The sequence below is a fragment of the Parus major genome, chromosome 1 (genome assembly GCF_001522545.3).
Source record: "Parus major isolate Abel chromosome 1, Parus_major1.1, whole genome shotgun sequence".
Classification (NCBI taxonomy): domain Eukaryota; kingdom Metazoa; phylum Chordata; class Aves; order Passeriformes; family Paridae; genus Parus; species Parus major.
Genome location: NC_031768.1, coordinates 88,540,727 through 88,555,143, shown reverse-complemented (window position 1 = coordinate 88,555,143; position 14,417 = coordinate 88,540,727). Strand labels below are relative to the sequence as shown.

The following is a 14,417-nucleotide window of genomic DNA, read 5'->3' as shown; positions in this document are numbered from 1 at the left end:
CAAGCAACAGTAGAAGTTGGTGGATTGCAGAAAGGTCTTGAGGAGGCAGTAATGTTATGGTCATCTGACCCACAAAAGGAGGTCTACATCAAAAGGAGAAATCTTCCTTTTCAAGGGCAGATATTTACTTTGGTCACAATGGGCAGGATTCAGTTTTCATCTTCCTGGGCATTCTCAGGCCACATTAACATATGAAGGGTCCTCCACTGAAGAAGAAAACTATTTTCTTAAGGAATGGTGATTTCCTTTCTCTGGAAAAGAGACTGGTTTGCACTTACTGACTTGCACTGTGCTTTTACATCTTGCTAAGAGCTCTCTCTACAGTGCTTAAGTCAGCCAACTGGATTTTCACTTTGTTTTATGGAACACTGTCTTTTCTTACTCTCTGCCATTAGTAACAATATATTTTCTGTTAGTTGATAAGTTTTACATCCAAATATGAAATATGTCAAACTATTAATTCTTTATATCAGTGATATCAATCCACTGACCTGATTTTATTTGCTGTTCTTCATTAATTTCCTGCTCTTCAGCTTCTTTGAAGTTTCCCTTGGGGTCTGTGATATGAATTAAGAAATTGTGGTTGTCTTTTATTACTTTCACCTTTATCAGAGTTTCTGTAAATGCAGAAATGGAATACAATTATTGCTTCCACCAGGCTTCAGAACTTATTTGCACCCAAATAAATGGTGCACCTGCAACTTTAAAGCACTCAAAAAAGAAAATTTCTCATAACTGGACTGAATTGTGTAGTAGAAAACCAACGTGGCAAAATTAGGGTTATCTGAGTTTAGAGTAAATATTTTAAAACTTCCTGATAATTAAATCTGAGAATCTGCAGAAGAATCTTCTGCTTAGATATATTGCATTTGACTGGAAAAATAATTTGAACATTCTGGAAATATCATGCATCAGTTGCCATTGAACAAATAAATATGAACCAATTTTTCTATATTTCTAGTTTTCTGGTATTTCATTTATCTGTTAACTGTTAACATATTACAGGTAACTGTAAAGATTAGTAGAGATGCAGTCTAATATGGAATTTCTTCAACTGAATTTTGACTGCTAGACATGAAAAAGCATTTATGGATTACGAAATTATTCCTCAGTTAGCACTGAGTCAATGCAAAGCATAAAGAAAAAAATAATCACTTTTTACAAACTCTATCTTCTCTACTTGAATCTGTCCTCCATCAGATGGGAAAAGATATTGATTGGTTCCTGATACTTGAATGACATCATCCCCTGTATTGTAGCCATGAAACTGGAAAAAAACAAGTAAACAAGAAAGGCAGTACACATGAAAGAGGTAAATGAAGGACATATCATCAGGATCACACTGCATTGCTCCACACCTTTTGCTTAGATATTTAACTAATGTAATGAAAACTTGACCAAATATTTAGCATGCTATTATCATACCCAAATATTTTCCCAGTTATGAACTGAAGAAAATTGTTACATGTGAAAACCATCATAGAAACTGATGAGTAGCAAGTAGACTGGTGGGTTAACACAGTGTGAGAGAAAGAAAATTTCTGATGAAGTACAAACATACAAAGTACAATGCCATGGGGTCATATAAAGGGCAGGTAAAGATTCAGCTTTCTACCCTGTAGGTTTTGGAATTCAGACACTGTAAATCTAATTAGATTGTTATGCCTTCCAGAGTGCCACAAGATGGCAAAAATTATCTGACTGTATTCAAGTTAGTTCAGACTGAAATGTTATCTGAGTTTGAAGCCTGTACTTAAGCAAATTTAGACTGAATTATATTGATGTATGCATGTTTTGGATGCAAGACACACTCTGCAAATCCAAGGTGGTGCAAACTGCTGAGAAACTGTTTGAACTAAACTACCAAAGAGCTCTCTCTATTAGTGCAACAAGAAGGGGAGCTGCTGTCTCCATTGAACTGTCTAGACACAAGTTCCTGGGATTGCTAGTGACATGAAGCACAATTACAGTTTAGATTTGATGTGCTTTAATCTCCAAGAGTGAGCTGAGCTCTACATTTTCTGTTGCACACATGCCAATGGAGTTACTTTCTGAAATACAGTGAAAATATGGATTTCAGATTAGGGCACTTCAAGCTTGAATTTTGAAAGAGAAAATATAAGACACAGTGATTTCCAGTGTGGACAGTCAAAATTTCAACTAGGTACAGTAGTTCATTACTATGGAAGGTGGGACAAGTTCTTATGTTCCCCTTTCCTATCCCACAAAAATCTCAATGATCAACTTATGTTAGTGTTCATGTCATATTACACACAAAAAAAAAGAATAAATTAAATAATCTGGTGTAGGATAATCTTGAACATCCAAGAACTGCTTTCAAAATTTTTTAGTAAAGGATCTGCTGCTAAAACAAGGGAGGCAACAAGACTCAGTTGGGCTAATTTGCCCTGAACTCACATTTCACAACAGATAATAGCCTTGCTGTAATCTTGACTCTATAATACAACTCCTTACCTTATAAACTTTCTCAGCAAATGGTTCTGGAATGCTATGATCCTCCTCAAGTTCAGGGTCTTTTGCTGACTCATTTTGAGACATCTTTTCAGAAGGATTTTTGTTTGATTCTTCACATTCTTTATCTTTATTATCCCGTCCTTTCTTTTTACTTTGCAATTTTTCTTCCCTTTCTTCCTTTTCTCTTTTTTCTTCCTCTCGTAATCGGTCCTGCTCCATCTTCCAAGCCTACATTTAACATTAGGAATTAAACAGACTGTGTTTATCTTTGTACTACAAGATATTTCATATGTGCATGCTGAAAAGAATAGAAGCAAACAAAACCAAATCAATGTTCAAACAAAAACAAAATCAAAGTTCTCAGCTAAGACATATTTCAAAAGTCTTACAATATTATGCGCCAAATTTTGGATAAAATTACTGATTCATTCAATCTACAACAGCAGCCATTATTCACCACAGGAGATGAATCAGGTGATTATTCATATCTTACACAATCAGTCACAGGAGAAAAATTTCATTGAATACTTTTCCACAGTGTTTACCACCAAACCACAATGTATCACTGGTATAAGTTTATTGCCCAAATGCAACTGTGAGATAAAATAATTTTATTTTTTTACAGAAAGAGGAATAAGGTATCAATGCCAAAATTATCAGCTTGCATCAGGAAGACATTTGAGATTTTCTGGAATATTTAGGGTCTTGCAGTACTTTATAGTATAAACATACAAAAGCAGAAGCATTTCTGGGGAAGAAATGGCAAGCATTGAGAGTTACAAGTCAGGGGTTAGCCTCAACTGAGCTGTGACAGTTAACCCCATTTCCTATCTACATTCCATGTCAGGACTTGAACTGCACAGCGTTACACACTGTGGGGAAGATGAGACATATGTTTGTGAGGAGTCAAAAAAAAGCAGGGGAATATAATATCGATAAATGAGATTTGTGCAGATTAACGAATAATACCAATGCTAAGACCTAAACAACCGTGTGCTTAATCCCTACCTCAGCCAGAAATCTACTGTGCAAACCTGGGCAAGTCAATAAATCTGTAGTGAATGGTCATGGACTAAATCTATAAAATGGGATTCACTGACATAAGGGAACTCTGAGGTATCATATTTACATTCCCTAATTTCAAAGAGCTGTAGACAGTAAATGTACTGTTAGGTACACAAGTACTTACCTGGATCTGGATCTTATCTTTTCATACCTTTAAAATCAGAAAACTTCTGTAAATAGTTTTCTATTTATATAGGGATATTCTATTTATATATAGGATAAAATCAGTAGGATATTATCCATAACTTTAATTTCCTAGTATTGAAACAATAAATTGCTTTGGAATTGCCTAGTCTAACTCCAAATAGTCTTCCCTTAAGAAAACAACACAGCATGACTCACAGTCAATAAGGAATAAATTATAGAAAATAACATATAAAAGAAATAACAATGAGCAGAAAAACTAAGAGGACTCAATCAAGCCTATGTAAAGAACAAAGGCTTACCTTCCCAAGAAAGCAGTGCTATCTAGTTCATTTCAGAAATACATATATTTTTGCCTCACCTTCAGAGAATCTTCTCTGATAATGAGACTTTCTTCACTCTTGGATTGAGACTCTGTTATATTCTGAGGTTCAGGTGTGCTGCCTTTGAAAAGTGAAAAGGAGAACAAGCAAGGTTATAAATATAGGAAAACAGAATAATTTTTAAAAATAGGGGGGAAAAAGATGTGCAAGTAAATAAAAATGCGTATTTAAAAGCTGAAAAAGCATAACTGTACAATAAAGCAAACCTTAAATATATTTAGAAATAAAATATAAAGTCTGTTAAGGTTAGAAAAAACTTGATTCTCATAACTGGGGACCAATTACACTAAATAATATATCAACAACATGTGTAAAGACTGGGTCTCTGCTTCTTGCTATTGAAGGCTTTGTTCTCACAGTATTTTTTTTTTAAACTGAGCCAGAACAAGCTCAACACCGGAGTCACAGACATTGCAACCTTTCAGGACAAAGAACCCAAATAAATGCTATCTGAACCTTCAAACCTTCACTAAAGAAACACTCACCATATCCCTCATTTACTATTATGGCTTTTTAGCATTTATGATGTATGAAAAGTGTAGCTTCTATAAGAGTAGTTTTATATTATGCTTGGATATTTACCTTCTAGAAAAGATAATTTAAAGAACACTATCAGAAACTTCTAGTTAAACTACTTTGTACGATAAAGTAGAAATTGCAGCGTCAGTGAAATTGAAAACACCTAAGGACACCGTTGCCCATCCGCGTGTTCCAGCTAGAGGTGATTATGTCTTTTCAGCAAGTGAACTACTCCATGAATCATAACTGCCACGAAGCACCACGTGGGCAAGATTCAATCTAGCTCCTGTGACAGCTAGATATGTACAAATTATGATTTAGTAGTCATAACTGTACTTTTAGTTTCCAAACTATAATCAGAAGTGTTAACTGGGTTGAGGAGTAATGTTTCTATTTTTGTAAATGCTAACTGCTAGTTCTGGGAGGTTTCAAAGTACATTCTCAAAAAAGGTAAGAAAGCAAAGGTTAAACATAAACAAATAAATGTTAATACCATTTAAATACACAAGTAGCCAATTCTGACAAAAGTTCTTTTTTGTCAATAAGGGTTTTCAGATTCTGCTGCCTGCTGAACAGTAATTGTATGAACTGCTTACAATTTTCACTACGCAAAATGTTGCTTGTAATTAAAGTTTGCTCTGCAGTCTTGTCAATTCAGGTTTCCAGTTTTAGCTTCTAGCCCACATCTTCTGACTTCCAGCTTTTATCCTGCCCTTTAAAAAGGAATTCTCCTACACCATGTTGCCAGCTTTAACTACTGCTCACCTCTTCATATGTTCAGTCATCTGAACAGATTCATATTTGTATGTAATCCTTAATCTCATTAGATAAGCACAGCTATTGAAAATGCAAGTTGATACTAAAGGTGTCAGTTTTCAGAACAAAGAAAGATGCAGAATACATAAATATAGTGATTTAATTAATTCCAAAACATATTTATGCCTATAGAGATATCAAAACAGGGTCATCCTAGGAAAAAACATAGGCAATTTTGCTCTGAACAAATTTTTGTCTCAGCACTTAGAGTGAAAAATTAATTTCCTAGAATACAAAAACAAGATACCCACTTCTGGCTTTCTTAGTAAAGCCAGTTTTTTGACAGCACTGGCACACAGTACAAGAGGGCCTTGTGCTGTGGCTTTTTCCAATTTAAAAAACTCTATTTCCTTACCCATCTTCTCTTTTTGGTATTTAGCTTCTTCCTCTTTCACCCAGTCTTCAATTGAGTCAGCCACCAGCTCAAGATAGTTCCTGAAAAGCAAATTATCCCTCTATTTAATATAATACAGTTTTCACTAATATGGCTTCAGGTCAAACAAGATCACTTGGCTTCTCAGTTTCTTATGCAATGATAATTCACCAATCTTTGAGACAAGTCTTGTATTTGACAGGATTTCTCTCAGTTTTTACAGGAACTGGTACTTTTGCCTGGCTGGTATTTGCTTAGTATATGCTATACTTGAAATTTTGGTTATCCTTTCTGCTAAGAAATGTAAGAAACTTGTCTGCCAAAGAACACTTGCTCCTAAAGAAAAATCCAGGAAATCAGAAAACATCAAGGCATTCATTTATGAAAGGTTCAGAGCCATTCTCATCCTCACTGTTTTACCACTGAATAACTTAATTTCTTAGTTGCTCGATTGATGTTGATTTTTAGAATATGCTTAATATGTTTGTTTAGAAACGGAAGTGTTATTGTATGCAATACAAGCTCTTCTTTATCAGTTTGACAAGAAGGGTGTTTGGAAATTGTCATCCAAACCCAGATGAGAGAATCAGTGTACCATAACCTGCCATGAATTCAGAATACTCACAAGTAACAAGTTCTCACTTCAACTTAATTGTCTCATCTTCCAAAGGTGTCTGAAATGACTGCTAAAGTAGCTCACTGTAAACAACTGCTTTCAAGAAAGTAGGAAGCCTGGGAATCTTATATCCAACTACCACTCAACCCCTCATTTGGAGTTTTATCACAATTCTTGAAAGTAAAATTCTTCATGTGTGCAAAATTGAAAGGAGCTTTTGAAGAATGCATCTGATTCAGTTGCCTAGTCTTCATGATATTTTGTATTTACAAGTTCAAGATGATTCAACTGTATTCAAAAATTCTACGTGGAGTAGAGGCTTTTGGGTATGAACATGTAGACAATACAATCAATTCTTGACCTCATGTCAGTTTTAAAGTTCCTTTTGCAGCAGTATGTCCAAGAGAATAAATATGTAGGTCATGTACACAGGCTGGCATACACAGGTCAGTTACAGCTTCCAGATATACAAGTCTCTCCCAGCTTCTGCAATGTAGCTGGAGTCTGCTTTGGGAAACTTGCATGGAGAACAGTTGACCAGATGTATACTCAGTAGGGAGAAGGTTATTCTGTTCATATTTGAAGAAAAGTGTACAAGCTATAAAAAACTATGGTGTTGAAAACAAAAGGCAAAACTAGTCTGGAACATGGAGTTACCAGTTCTGGAATAACTTGAAGATGAATATATGTTATAAATAAAAAAGAGACTATTCGTGTGGAAAATATTTTAGGCCAATGAAACAGTCATTCAAAGTCTAAAATACACATTCTATTAATATGTATTCTGATGTCACTACTGCCAATGTCTGACTCAGAAGCATTTCTCAGAAAGGATTATTCTTTTCCAGTAACTTGTGTAATGTGTTTACTATGAAACTATAAACAAATGTCATTAAGATTAACTTTGAGCAAAATAATGATTTTGATAATGCCTGAATACATTTGGCTTCCTGATAGAGTGGTCACTTATTCTAATCAGAATTAAAATGTTTTCTATACACACTTATCATTGCAGGTACATGTGACCATGCCTTGGATTCCCTTACTTGGTGGCATTCATTAGATTTCACATGCAGCCTCCGGCTGCCTACCCTTTAAACAGTATAATTTCTGAATTTTGGATGTTCTACATGAACTACAGGACCTGATATCCATAAAGAAAAATTAGGTAACTGGGATCTCCAGGAGCAAAAGCTGCTGCAACATCAGAAATTTAATTTCCCCTTTGCATGACAATTTGCTGTAACAGGATTCACTGTAATCAAAATGAAATTATTCTGTGATTCTGTAACCAATAGATTAGCAGATAACAGATTTTTATTCCAGAAAGCAGCTATGAAACAACCCTACAAAGATGGTCTGTAGTCTATAAGCTGTCACAATAAAGAAGTAACAAGTGAACACAGATATATAACTCTTATCAGAGAGATTGTCAAGCACTGCATCTATTGTGCATTTGTAACTCTTCTGAATGAATGTGTTCACACTGATGAAAGTGTGATTGTTAAAGCTATACCAAAAATTAGAATGATAGTAATTTTAACAAAATAAAAATCAATAAATTGTTACTAAACTCATCAGGAGTCAGTTATTTCATACAAAGGTAAAAAAAATACTACTCTTAATTAGTAAGTAGAGTTTGTGCCCGTTTTTGGCAACTCAGCAGGATCTGGAAGCTAACTGCAGGCAATAGCCTGAAGCACTCCAGGTATTTAATGAGTGTCCTCCACAGAAGCGTTATGTTGCTTGGAAACACACACTAGCAAATATTTATGATACTTTGTCTGGAAATCTGAAATGATCTTTAGCAATAAGGCAGAAAAAAGTCTGATAACGTGCTGATTATTTTGCAGAGTATAGGCAGGTATCAATGCTGATATTCATAACATATTCATAACAGAACCAAAAAAGGACCTATACGTTCAAAAATTCTAAGTAGCATATATAGCAGTGGACATATCAACCACTGGCACACCTCTAACTGGTGAGCAGATATTGATAAGGAATTAAGAAGAATGTTATTCCGTGACAAGCAAATAAAAAATCTAATATTATCAAAAGGATTTGAACTTTTCTCAAAAAGAATTCCCACTAAATCATTCAATTTATATATATATATATAGTTGAAAAACCTGGTAAGTATATACCAGGTAAGTATATATAAGACAGAATTCTTTTTTTTAACATTCTTCACCTGCTATGTCCCCAGTACAATTTTCTTGATGTGGCATTCCTAATATGATTTTGTATGTGTACATTACTTACATTTTTATATTTGGTGATAAGGACCTACACTCTGCATTGTTCTCACTCAGAAAAGTTCAACAGACTTCTTTTGATACAGCACTGTTTTTGACCTGCATGACTTCCTTTCTCATAATTGTGTCATATAGCCACATCTTAATTTCAAAGCTTTGCCCTAAGCACACCTGTGAGGGCTTTCATGGAAAATGACTGTGAATGAGATGGGGAAGATAAAATCCATTACCTGAATCCAACATTAGAGTGCAGAGCAATATTCCAAGTCTCTTGGCACAGATGATGTTGATTCATAGGATTGTGAAAAACCATTAGTAAAGAGTTATCTTGGGTATGATAAAAGGAATCAATACATCTATATTCTTGGGATGCTGTATGAAGAACCTGAAAAGGAAAGAAATAAAGGTACATTCTCCCTGCAGATGGTAGCATAGGTGCAGAGGCTACACAGCATAGCCTTGAGCAACAGGTGCTCCAGAACACTTTCCTACAAGATGTATTCAAAGCATTTGGATTCCAGCAACCACAGTTGTTCAGGTAGGTGGAAATTGGAATTGCATTGCTACTCATGTTGAGAACAGATAACAACTATGCTCCGCCTTCTGAATGACCATGAATGAAAATGTTCAGCTGCACAAAACCCAAATAAATTAAAATATTAAACAAACACTTAAGTTAATAAAATGCTTAAATAAATAGTAAATAAAGCCAGAATTATCATATACCAGATAAAAAGAAAACTAATTTACTTTTTTTTATCTCAGTTGAGCTTACTTGATATTCAGTTTGGTACACCATGATGTGCACATCTCTGAGATTTGCTGGGACCTACATTATTCCACTCTCCTCTCTACTGCCCCATAATTTTCAATATTTATATTGCCTGCAGGTTGAAGCTTATTTTATAGTCATAGGTGAAAGAAAGCCTTCTTTTAAATTATTATTTTTCAGAACTATGCAACTGAAGGATCTAGAAAGATCTGTTTTATCATCTTCCCAGGAACAGAGGTGAGGCTGATTAAGCTGGTAGATACCAGGGTCCTCCTTTCTACCCTTTTTAAAGATGTGTAAGATGTTTTGCCTTATCCAATCATCTAGGACCTGACTGCCATAACTTTTCTTTCAAAAGGTTATTTTTGGCTGCAATAAAATGCTATTTTTATTATTTTATTTTATTTTCCACCAGTATCTTTTTACTAGACTAATTATGGCGAGTTAAAGTAGTATTAACTAGTTATGTTACATACAAAGGGATGCACTGGAATGCATGAGCAGACATAAAAATTGTCACACTAACGTGGTGCTGCAAAAGTCCAGGCAGCACTTCCTTGGCCCATGTCTAGCACATGTCAGGCTCAAATAAGAATTACAGCCTATGAAGCTGTATGCAGCCGTATACAGCCTATGCTCAAGGCAGCACAGAACTAAAAATCCACTCCTCCCAAGAGGATGCCTCCCAATTCAAGCCAACTACACTGGAACATGTCTTTCAGATTTGCCATTCAGTCTTTCTGCAAGGTAAGTTTTAGTGTTTAGCCTGCAAGATTTCTATAAATGATACTTTTAGCCCTTAAAGGGTGAAGTACTGTAACAACCAAATTTTCTATTTATCCATAAAACATACACTGCACAGGTATTTGCAAAGTATGTTTTCACATCCACTGCAATGAGTCCCAAAACTGCTACAGAGGATCACCCCTAAGGGCAAGGTAGTTTTGTCTCCACCACACTTTCAGCTAAGAGACTTGATGCCAAATAGGACAGCTCTGCTTTGGCCAAACCAGAAATAAAAACCCATTACCAAATAAATTTCACATGAAGAACTAAGAAAGTAGCTAAAGCACAATGAATTTTGGCAAAAATGAAAGATAAAACTGAATCAATTATTGAGCAGAAAAATACCCTGGACTCCACTACTACTACTTTATAAAGCATTCTGAGGGAGGACTGTATATATGAGATTGTCAGTTCAGGGATACCTGATGAAGAACATGTGGTTCAAAATGCTCTTCCAAACTCCAGTCTGTCAAGCAACGCCTCTGTGTCTTTTTTATTTCTTCTAAAATTGGTCCAAGGCCATCATTTTCCAGACTCATCTTAAAATACAACAAACCAAAATAATGAATATCAACATTTCAGTGTCAGTATTAAATTGACTGTAATCTTGTTGGATTAATAGACAGCATCCCATGTTGCATCACAGTTAACTGCATAATAACTGTGCAGAGGCATATGGCACTGTTTAATAAAAAATACAATTACTCCCAAGCTGGTTTGGTTTTGGACATTCTATGACAAAATAGTCTAAATACTTTTATTATTAGCGTATATGTTTTTGAGTTCTGTAAGCAATTATGAGTATTCAAACATGTCCTATAATGTGATTTTAAAATTGCTATGTTTATTATGGGATGTATGGCAGACAGGTGATTCTGAAGATGCCAAACTATACAGTTTACTAGTGTGACACAGTTTGACAATTTCTTTTAAACTTTCCTGTTTGTATTTGACCCCTGGCATTCAGCAAAACCAGTGCAGAATTATCATTAACACCTTCATTGAAACCCGTCACCTTGGAATTCAAAGAAAGTGATTTCACAGTGCTTAAAAGTTATGTCAGTAATTACCAAACATCATAAAATTAACATTTGCACGCAGCATTACAAAGGAATCCCCAGTAACACAGCCTGGCATTGAGCAGTATCTTCTGTTGACTTATGTAAAGTCTAGTTGACTCCATTTCTCACACTTGCCATATCAGAATAAAGAAGATCCAAATCTATGTTCAAAAGAGGACCACCCAAACCATCTCCATCTTCGTCACTTGCTTCTGTATGCCCTGGAAATTGAAAGCAGAATTTAAAGAATTGTTCCAGAAATTTCAGCCCTACTAAGGTTGGAGCAATGCAATTTCCCTTGTCTCCTTGATGAGATTGACGTCAAGTTGAAGCTTTTTTTCACATTTGTCCACTAAATACATGTCTGCTACATTTCTTTATTAAGAGAGCACTTTAAAGTCCAGTGACAAGTACCAGATAATTAAATAAAATTAAAAAAAAAAGAAAAAAGAAAAAAAGGAGAGTTTATAAAACCCACTCAAATCATGCTTTCTATCTGACCCATACTAGCCCACTAAAAATACTCTCAGAAGTATCCTCCAGATTTGTAAACAAAGAACCATTTTTCTTCATACTTTAAAAAGCAATCCCTTGCACAGATGACTAAAAAATGATGATTAAAATAAAAGACAAGACCAACTGTTTTGGTATTTTCACACATTTTTGACAAATGCAAATTTTAATGTTTTAATTAATTTGGTTTACACAGATCCATAAGCTACTGACAGAATATTACTTCTCTGAGGGTCTGACCAGTCATTCCATTGTTGAAATGAACACCTGATACTAACAGCATCACATGACAACTTTAACTTCTATATTCTCTTAATTTTAAAAAATAATTTCCAGTTAAAAGAATTCTTCATTCACTAAGTTAGTGCAGAAGTCACTAGTATTTGATCAAAAGTCACATGTACAGGAAAATTACTCTTTCTGGTGGAAAATACACCACAAAGTATTTGTTTTTAAGTGTCTTATAACCAGCTCAGCTTCTAGACATGTATCTTTAGGCTCTGCTTCTCTTGGAAATTACTCCTGTTTACTGACTGCCTTTAGAAGATAGAAGAAACCTGAAAGCAAATGTTTTATTTTCCTGTATTTGCTTTTGTGCTGCAGAAGTGCTTAAATGTTGTTATGCTTGTAACTGAAGAATTCACTATCATGACTAGTATAAAAGCAAAATACACCAACACCCAAGCATGTTCCCAAGATGCAGAAGAAAAGCAGATAAGAAGGACTCATTTTTGTCTGCTCCAGCCTTCTAAGAAAAGGATCCCAACTAAGCTGCTTGCTTAGAGATCTCTATCAAGAAAGCATAGACAGCATCACAAAGTACTGCATCCAGCTCTGGGGTCCTCAGCAGAGGGAACACATGGATTTGTTGACGTGGGTCCAGAGTAGGCCCAGTGAAGGTGATTGGAGGGAGAAATTGGAAGGTGATTGGAGGGAGAACCTTTCCTGTGAAGACAGGCTCACAGAGTTCAGCCTGGAGAAAAGAAGGCTCTGGGGAGCTCTTCTTATTGTGGCCTTGGAAGAGACTTCTGAGTAGGACCTGTAGTCACAGGATAAAGAGCAATGGTTTTAAAGGAAAGGAGGATAGATTCTGACTAGATAAGGAAGAATGTTTTATCATAAGGGTGGTGAAACACTGGAACAGGTATCCTAGAAAAATGATGGATGCTCCATCACTGGACTGGAGGTCAGATTGGACTCTGAGAAATCTGATCTAGTTGAAAATGTCTATGCTTATTGCAGGGGTGTCATAACAGATGACCTTTAGAGGTTCCTGCCAATCTTAACAATGATTCTATGATTCTGTGATCATGAATCTAAATGTATAATTGCTTAAACTGACCTAATTTCTACTTTTCTTGAGTCTTGAAAAAATAATCATTGTTTTTAATGTTGCTTTTTGGCCAAAACATCTCCTTTAACCAAGCCAAAAACGTTTCATTACATTAGAATCTGCAGGAGAAAATGTAGAACTTCAGCAAATTCTTTCTGCGTCACCTACAAATGTTAATGCTGTAGTACAAAATAGCTTTTGTCTTTATTCTAATATTCCTAGAGAGTAACTCAATGTATAGGCTATATAATACTTGAAAATTTGTTGACTTGTACAAAGAAGAGAAATCACATCTGTGCAATAGCAAATGATATGGTAAGACAAATAGTGGATTCAAATTCTTCAGGAGTAATGTAAACAGAAAGCTTTTTACCAGAGCAGCTTGAGGATTTCTCATTAAGCTTCTTTTCCGTATGGAAGAGTTGTCTCAGCTGTCTTGCAAACATGGCTGGATTATCCCAAGGGATATAAGACACTTCAGCATCACCTCCAATCCTAGATCCAGAGCTCTCCAGGAAACCAGAGTCACTCAGCCCAGTCAGCTTCAGGCTTTCAAAAGTAAACACTCTGAAGGCTCTTTCTACTTCAGCCCAACTCAGATGTTCTAAAAAAGAATTACAATCATTAACTGAAAACGTCCTTACAGCTCAGCAGAAAATAAATACAAGACTATTTAAGTGTATTGTTCTTGGCAACTCTGCAAAAGCCAACAGCAATTTCCTTAATGGTACTGGATCAACTTATGTGGGCTACATTTTACACTGCATTCAAAGTTGAATGCTTCCAAATCGCAAAATGATATGCCTACATATTAATTCATCTTAAATGAAGTGGTCCCTACATCTGAATACCTTCTGGCTCATTAACTTTATAAAAATGATGTTGATTTTAAAATACTGAGTAGACTTTATCAGGCCAATTAGCAACCAGCTATTTTCAGTTCATAAAATGTTTCCATTATCTGTAGCTTCTCAAACAAGCATCAATATTTTTTTCCTCTTCAGACAGAATTTTACACACAATTTAAACAGAAGTTTCAAGGTGCAAAGGCAATAATTAATCCTGTTTATGCTTGTATGCATTCATGAGCATATAACTATATGCTCATTTGCATGAGCATATAGTCATGCAAAGGACTGAAGTTTAAGACCGGTAGTACAATGTTCTATAATAAATTACATAAAGAACATCTTCAGTTTCAAGTGTTTTCTCTTTAGAGTGGTTAACTACCCAAGCACATTGTATATTGTGAGAATGTTGGATCTCTCATCTTCTGTTCAAATTAACCATCTCCTTTGATAAA

At 35.2% G+C, this 14,417-nt stretch overlaps 1 protein-coding gene across 4 annotated transcripts in view; it reads right to left on the bottom strand.

Annotated features, from left to right (window-relative positions):
* Positions 1-14,417, bottom strand: part of SPAG17 (sperm associated antigen 17) — an 87,799-nt gene that overhangs the window by 32,588 nt on the left and 40,794 nt on the right. For all 4 annotated transcript variants that reach the window (XM_015629915.2, XM_015629948.2, XM_015629956.3 and 1 more), the window contains exons 14-22: positions 13,488-13,718; positions 11,404-11,489; positions 10,630-10,746; positions 8,880-9,034; positions 5,758-5,837; positions 4,046-4,128; positions 2,476-2,703; positions 1,156-1,267; positions 492-617 (exon numbers count right to left, since the gene is read on the bottom strand). In XM_015629915.2, the coding sequence (XP_015485401.1) occupies positions 492-617; positions 1,156-1,267; positions 2,476-2,703; positions 4,046-4,128; positions 5,758-5,837; positions 8,880-9,034; positions 10,630-10,746; positions 11,404-11,489; positions 13,488-13,718 (1,218 nt within the window). The remainder of the gene's footprint in view (positions 1-491; positions 618-1,155; positions 1,268-2,475; positions 2,704-4,045; positions 4,129-5,757; positions 5,838-8,879; positions 9,035-10,629; positions 10,747-11,403; positions 11,490-13,487; positions 13,719-14,417) is intronic.